General features: G+C 44.1%; 1 protein-coding gene across 6 annotated transcripts in view; it reads left to right on the top strand.

Moving 5' to 3' along the window:
- Positions 1-4,355: 4,355 nt before the first annotated feature.
- AGBL4 (AGBL carboxypeptidase 4) overlaps positions 4,356-6,918 on the top strand; it is a 1,466,214-nt gene continuing 1,463,651 nt past the window's right edge. For 4 of the 6 annotated variants that reach the window (XM_050802234.1, XM_050802256.1, XM_050802265.1 and 1 more), the window contains exon 1: positions 4,381-4,547. In XM_050802234.1, coding sequence (XP_050658191.1) covers positions 4,514-4,547 — 34 coding nt within the window. In that variant the 5' untranslated portion in view covers positions 4,381-4,513. Of the gene's footprint in view, positions 4,548-6,918 lie in introns of all 6 variants that reach the window. The other 2 variants (XM_050802226.1, XM_050802249.1) reach the window with 1 other exon arrangement.

Below are 6,918 nucleotides of genomic sequence, written 5' to 3'. Positions count from 1 at the left end.
ATTAAAGGGCCAAATGGAGGTTATACTCAGGAACACAGTGAACAATCAGTAGCTGTAAGAAGCAGGCTTTGTAGTTTCAAAAGGGTTGAGTGCTTCCCTGGTTCCTATGGGAGGATTTAATTGGCTTGTTTGAATACTTCTACGGATTGGTAGGGAACTGAAACCACTCAGGGATAATCAGGAACTATACTTGATCTGTTTGATAAGGAGGGTTTTTTGACTTGGGGACCTTATCTGTGTGAGAAGAATGGGGAGGAGAACTTGTGGTTAGGTAATTCCAGGCCCTCCTGTTTTTACTAGATGTGAAGGCAGCATAAAATGTTATTTTTAGGTCTTATACCATAAGCATTCAGTAATTCATTATTAAGAATAATGTTATCTATCTTCTTGCTGAAAAGACCTCTGTAATTATGTGATGTCCTCTTTAAACTTTTTAGCAATATATTCTGTTCTGAAGTCTACTTTGATATTAATCTAGCCTTCTTTGGATAAGTGTTTGTACAGTCTGTTTTTTCTTCTGTTTATTTTAACCCATATATACCTTTATATTTATAGTGAATTTCTTGTATACAGCATAGAATTAGGTCTCACTTCTTTTTTATCCCCCAATTCACTCTGTCAATCTCTGCCTTTTAATTAGAGTGTTTAGACCTGTGCTTTCCAATATGGTAGCTGCCGGCCATATGTGTCTTCTGAGCACTTGAAATGTGGCTAATTCAGATTGAAACATGCTATGAGTGTAAAACACAAACCTGATTTTAAAGACACAGTATGAAAATGTATATAAAATATCTCATTATAATGTTTTGGCCAGGTGTGGTGGCTCACGCATATCCCAGCACTTTGGAAGGCCGAATCACTTGACGTCAGAAGTTTGAGACCAGATGGCCAACATGGTAAAATCCAGATTCTACTAAAAAAAAAAAAATACAAAAATTAGCTGGGCATGGTGGTCCATGCTTGTAGTTCCAGCTACTCAGCAGGCTGAGGCGGGAGAATCACTTGAACCAGTGAAGCAGAGGCTGCAGTGAGCCGAGATCGTGCCACTGCACTCCAGCCTCAGTGACAGAGATTATGTCTCAAAACAAACAAACAAACCAACAAAAAACAAACAAAACTATTTGTTAAATATTTCTGAAGGACATAGAAGACTTAAACAGATTTTAAGACATATCATGTATCTGGATAAAAGAACTCAGTATCATAAAGATGTCATTTCTCCCTAAATTAATCTATAAATTTACCACAATTCTAATAAAATAACAGCAACATTATTACTTTTTCTTTCTTTCGTTTTTTGCAATTAGGCAAGCTGATTTAAAATTTTACATGGAAAGAGTAAACAACAATAGTCTGTTTATTGAAGGGCAGAATAACAAGTATGTCCTAAGAACATAAATATTGGATGTGGTATGATTAAGTGGGTGTGGCCACAGGAGTAAACGAGAACAAGGCTCGGAAAGAAGTTTATGCCATGAAGGGTCACAGGGGAAACACCAAGTTTTGGTTTGATGTCAGAACACAGGAGCAAGGGGAAATCCTAGGCCAAAGCCTTTATTGGGATTTCTGTGAGAAATGTAAGGTATAGCAGAGTAAACATTTAGGATTGGCTATTTTGAATATTTCTGGTGGGCTGTGCCTATAGATGCCCATCAGGGGGATCTCTCTTTGGTGCTCCTCCATTTTGCTGAGCATGCCTGTGTCATTGCTCTTACCACATTGTTTAGAAATTAATTGTAAACTGAATTTGTGCACGTTAATCCTTTCTTTCTAGTTAGTTTGTAAACTTCAAAGGCATGGTATTTTTGGTCTGAAAATTACATGAGATAACATAGATGAATTTCCTAGCATAGTTTCAGTCTTTCCTGAGTCTGCTACTTTCTGCCTGAAACTTTGTATAAGTCACTTAAACTCTGTGAGCCTCAATTTCGTCTTCTGTACAAGAGGCTGATATTAATACCAATATCATAATGCTGCTCTGAGAATGAAATGAGTTTGTGCATGTAAAAATATGATTATAAATTAAATATGTATCTCATTCCATTCTGCATCTAACTTACTGGCCAGGCACATGGAAGGTATCATTTTAGTAAATGTTTATGGAGGGAGTGGGTGAATCCTACAGGGTATATTTTGCTTGATAGAAGGCACCTTTGTTGTGGGTGGGTGTTTTCTGTGGAGACAGAAATCATAGGAGGTCTCTGGGGGAGACAGACCTCCCAGGGACATATGAATGGTAGCATGGGGAAACCAATTCCCAGGAGCCCATGTGGGGGATATTTTCCCCCCAATTCCCATGCTGTGTTATTTCACACAACAAAAGGGAAGTCTCTGAGGACTCCAGCAGTAGTGAAGAAGTCTATACTCCCTCCTGCACTGCTTCCTGAGGAATAGCTGACATAGAGGAGAACTGAACTTGGTCCTGTCAGCAAGCTGGTTTTCCCGGCTTTTCATCTCCTCTGCCCAGTAGGCATTTGTCTATCAATTTTGATGAACAAAACTTTCTGCAGTGATGGAAATGTTCTATACATATGTTGTCCAACATGGTAGCCAGTAGCTACATGTAGGTATTGAGCACTTGAAAAGTGGCTACTCGGATTAAATAACTGAGTTCTAAATTTTACTTAAAATTTAAATTGACCAATGTGGTTCAATTTAATAGTGTTATGTTTGTCTCTTTATCCTCAGCATCTGCACAGAGCCTGGCTCAGAAGAGGCATGGGAGATGTTTGCTTAAGTGAATTATTCTAAACCATGCTAGATTCTTTTATTGGCTGGATTTATACTCATCAAATGCATTTTCATTCATCGCCCTATTTGTGTCTTAGCACAACTCTTTGTGGTAGGCAGGACCTTTGTCTGTTTGTTGGAAGAGGAAACTGAGGCTCAATGAGTTTAAATGATTTGCCCAAGATTATAAAGCTATAATGTCAGTCTGAGTAGAACCCACATCTTTCTCTTTATTTTCCATCTCCCTATACTTAATGTAGTTCTTTTGTTCTTCTTAGCCCTTATTGACTCCTCCGACACCGACATTCCCACAACCCTCACAGCCTTTATATAAGTGTCATTAGGACTGTGGAAACCACATATATATTCATCTTGATAGTTGTGTGGACATGGCTTGTGAATTTTAAACTGTTCAAATGTGAGAGATAATTCTGATAGATATTTTCATGTAACTTTCCGTACAAGATTCTTATCCCTGATTTTAATGCAGATGAATGGATAGTTCCATGCATGTGGCCAGTATCTTACTTAGAAGGCATTCTGGTCTGTCTCTGCATTTCTGCCTCAAGGCTTTCTCTCAAACTCTAGAAGTCTGCTCAGCCCTGGCAAGCATAACCAGGAAATGTGAGAGAGTTCAAGCTGGAAGGTGGAGAGTAACCCTCAACCAACGGAGACAGAAATTAGGACATAAATGCCCCAGCCTCCGTGTTCTTCAGTGGGACAATGGCAGGCACACATTCTGCCCTGTTTTTCAGAGTCTCCAGAAAGATTAAAAATAGTTGTCTACTAAAGTAATCAACTCAACAACACATTTTTCTTAGCGTTTTTCCCCCTTCCGTCTTTCACTCTCTCCACCTCACTTCCTTTCAGATTACCACCATGTTCCATTCAGCAGACATTGACTGACATCCTATTTTGTGTCATGCACCACGCTGCACTGTGGAGTATACAAAGATAAGAGATCAACCCTAGGTATCAGAGAGCTCATGGTCGAGAAGGAAACAATGCATAAAGCATTTGGAATACAGGGCATATACAGGGGATTGTGGGAGGCCAGAGCTGGTCAGGAGAGGTAATGTTCTAGCTTGGTCTTAGAAGATAATGGCGTGTCACTACTGAAAGGTGGGAAAGAGCATCCCATATTTACTGAAAAATACATCAGCAAAAGGATAAGTCTTTTCTGGGGTTGAGGGTTGCTGCTGTCGCGGAGGGGCAAGGAGCCAGAACCCTTTGGGCCTCTGTGTGTTTGGGCTGGGGTGGGCACACAGTTGGTTTTCAGTGCATTTCAGTTGAAGACAAGTAACCCAGGCAAGCCAAGGGGAGAAGCTTTGGGAAATCAAGAAACCTGTCCCAAGTCCCCAAAGTTGAGCACCAACCACAGAAAAGCCAGTTTAGCTAGTCTGGGCGGTCAGTACGAGGACCCCGGTCGCCGGAAGGAAAGTGCCATCCCTACAGACCTAGCCCCTGCGCTCTAGGGGTGGCGGAGCCTGCTCACTTGCCAGGATGCGGTGCCTGGGTTGCGGAGGAGCACCGCCGCGGAGCCCAGGTCCCTGCTAAGGCCCGGGCTCGCGCCGCGGGGGCGGGGCCTTGGACGCACGCTCCTCCCAGGCGTCCCTCCCGCCCTCAGCCGCGCGCTGGCCGCCCGCGCGCCTGCCGCCCGTTGCCCTGGCAACCGTCGTGCCGCGTCTTCCTGAGGGAGCTCCTGTCAGCCCACTGATCCCACCACCCGCTCCCTACTGCCCCGCGGTCTTCGCGTGGGCTCGGAGGCTGAGGGACAACAAAAATGGCGGAGGGGAGCCAGACGGCGCCTGAGGCAGGTCTGTGGGGGCGGTCGATCTGGGGAAGGCTGAGGCGGCCAGGCTGTCCTGGGTCTCAGGGAAGAGGGGACTCGGGCATGGTCCTACTCCTGAGGAGGCGCCGCTGTATATTTGCGCGGTGGGTTATGACCTCAGGGTCAGGGGTCAAGGGTGGCGTGTACCCCTCTGAATGGCGGTCAGGGACCTCGAAGTCAGGGTGGTGGAGGGGAGTGTGGGGGAGTGTGCACACTTCTGAGAGAGCATGGACCCGGAAGGGGCTGGGACCCGAGGGAAGACACAGGACCCTAATCCTGGGATCACCTGTGGTGAAGGCTAATCCTAGGGCTAGGCGTGTCATGGAAAGGGTGTACACAGCCCTGTGGGAGCATGGGAGAGATCCCTAAAGGGGCATGATTTGGGCTAGGGGTGGGAGTAGGAGGCTCTGACTCTAAAGAGGGAGGTATACGTGGAAGGTGTGTTACTTTAATATCAGACAGTGCCATGGAAAGGAGAGTTAGAGTATTTGTGTTTGGGCATGTGCGGTGTCCTCAGGGTCACCCCTGGGCACAGAGAAATTTATGCAAATAATCCTTGTATAGGTCCTTAAAAAGACAAGAGGCCTTGAGGGGATACCCAGAGCCCCAGTCCTTTAGGAGCCTAGCAAAGGAGGCTGGAGCCTGAGTGTGAGAGTATGTGGGTTCAGTGATCTTGAAGGTCATTCAGAATCAAAGGAGTGCATGTCCACACTTCTGTGGGTGGAACATAGCCTTTAAGGGACAGGGAGACTGACAAGAAGGGAGACCCAGGATCCTCTTCCTGAGGGGACCTCTTGTGCATATGGCTGGGCTTTGTGAGATACTGACTTTAAGTGTCTCACAGGGTCATAGAAGAAAGCAAAGGTTTTTACAGTTTTGAGTATATGGGAGGGAGTTTGACTCTAAATGAGGCTGTCCACTGAAGACCTGGATGTTATGGAATGACATGGGTGTGTGGGTAGAAAATCAGTGGCTTTGGGGATATGTGTGTGATGGGTATTGGCAGTGGTATACATAACCTTGTATATGTGTCCTGATCGGGTATTATCATTACAAGAGTGATCCACTTGAATTACTTCGGTCCTGGGGTGTGTGTGTGTGTGTGTGTGTGTGTGTGTGTGTGTGGTTATGGTACATACACATACCAGAAAATGGGACTGAAAACTATGGCACCCTCAGAAATGGTTCAAGGAACCATTATCTCTCAAGACCTTCATTATTTCCCTTTCTTTCATGGCATCTCTGTTTTATTGAGTAGCTCCTATACTCATTTTATAGTTTTAGCTCCCTCATAACTTGAACATGCTCATTCCTTTATTCATTCATCCACTCAACAAATATTATTGAGTGCTAACTATATGCCAGGCAATAAGTTAGGCACTGGGAATTTCCCTGCTTTGGATTAGCTTACCTTGTGCTTTTTTCCTTTTTTTCTCATAGCATTTATTGCCTTTGAACATACTATTTAATTTACTTGCTTGTATTACTTATTTCCTGTCTCCTTCCACTACAATGTAAGCTCTACAAGGGCGTTGTTTTATCAATACCACGTGTCTAGAACTAAGTGTTTAGTATGTTCTCTATAAATATTTCTTAAATGAATAACTGAATTACTAATATTGTCTGTAAGTGATATTTTAGCTGATATATGATGGGGATTGGATAATTGAAAAAAAGGGCAAACAGTAGTCCAGGCAGCAGGAAAACCATGTGCAAAGAACCCAAGACAGGGCCGGACGTGGTGGCTCACTACGCCTGTAATCCTAGCACTTTGGGAGGCCGAGGCGGGTGGATCACAAGGTCAGGAGATCAAGACCATCCTGGCTCACATGGTGAAACCCCGTCTCTACTAAAAATACAAAAAATTAGCCAGGTGTGGTGGCACACACCTGTAGTTCCAGCTACTTGGGAGGCTGAGGCAGGAGAATCACTTGAACCTGGGAGGCAGAGGTTGCAGTGAGCCAAGATCGCGCCACTGCACTCCAGCCTGGGTGAGAGAGTGAGACTCCGTCTCAAAAAACAAAACAAAACAAAACAACAACAAAAAAACCCAAGACTGGTGGAAACATGTTATGCTGTGTTTAAGGAACTGAAAGGAGACAAGTGTGGGTATATGTGGGGCAATGGAAAGAGAGAAGAGGTATGCTGAAGCCAGATCTTCCAGTATTTTGTAGACTATGATATGAATTTGCATCAGAAATCTTAAGAATAATGGGAAGCCATCGAAGGCTTTTAAATGGAAGCATGCCATGATTAGAATAATTAAAAAACAACTCTGGCTACAATGTGGAGAGTACAGAGGATACAAGAGTCGATATAGGATGTACTCTTCACCAGCTACAGTGAGGAGAGTACAG

Source organism: Macaca thibetana, chromosome 1 (genome assembly GCF_024542745.1).
Source record: "Macaca thibetana thibetana isolate TM-01 chromosome 1, ASM2454274v1, whole genome shotgun sequence".
Classification (NCBI taxonomy): domain Eukaryota; kingdom Metazoa; phylum Chordata; class Mammalia; order Primates; family Cercopithecidae; genus Macaca; species Macaca thibetana.
The sequence above is the reverse complement of the archived record's forward strand: the minus strand, read 5'-3'. Positions and strand labels throughout refer to the sequence as shown.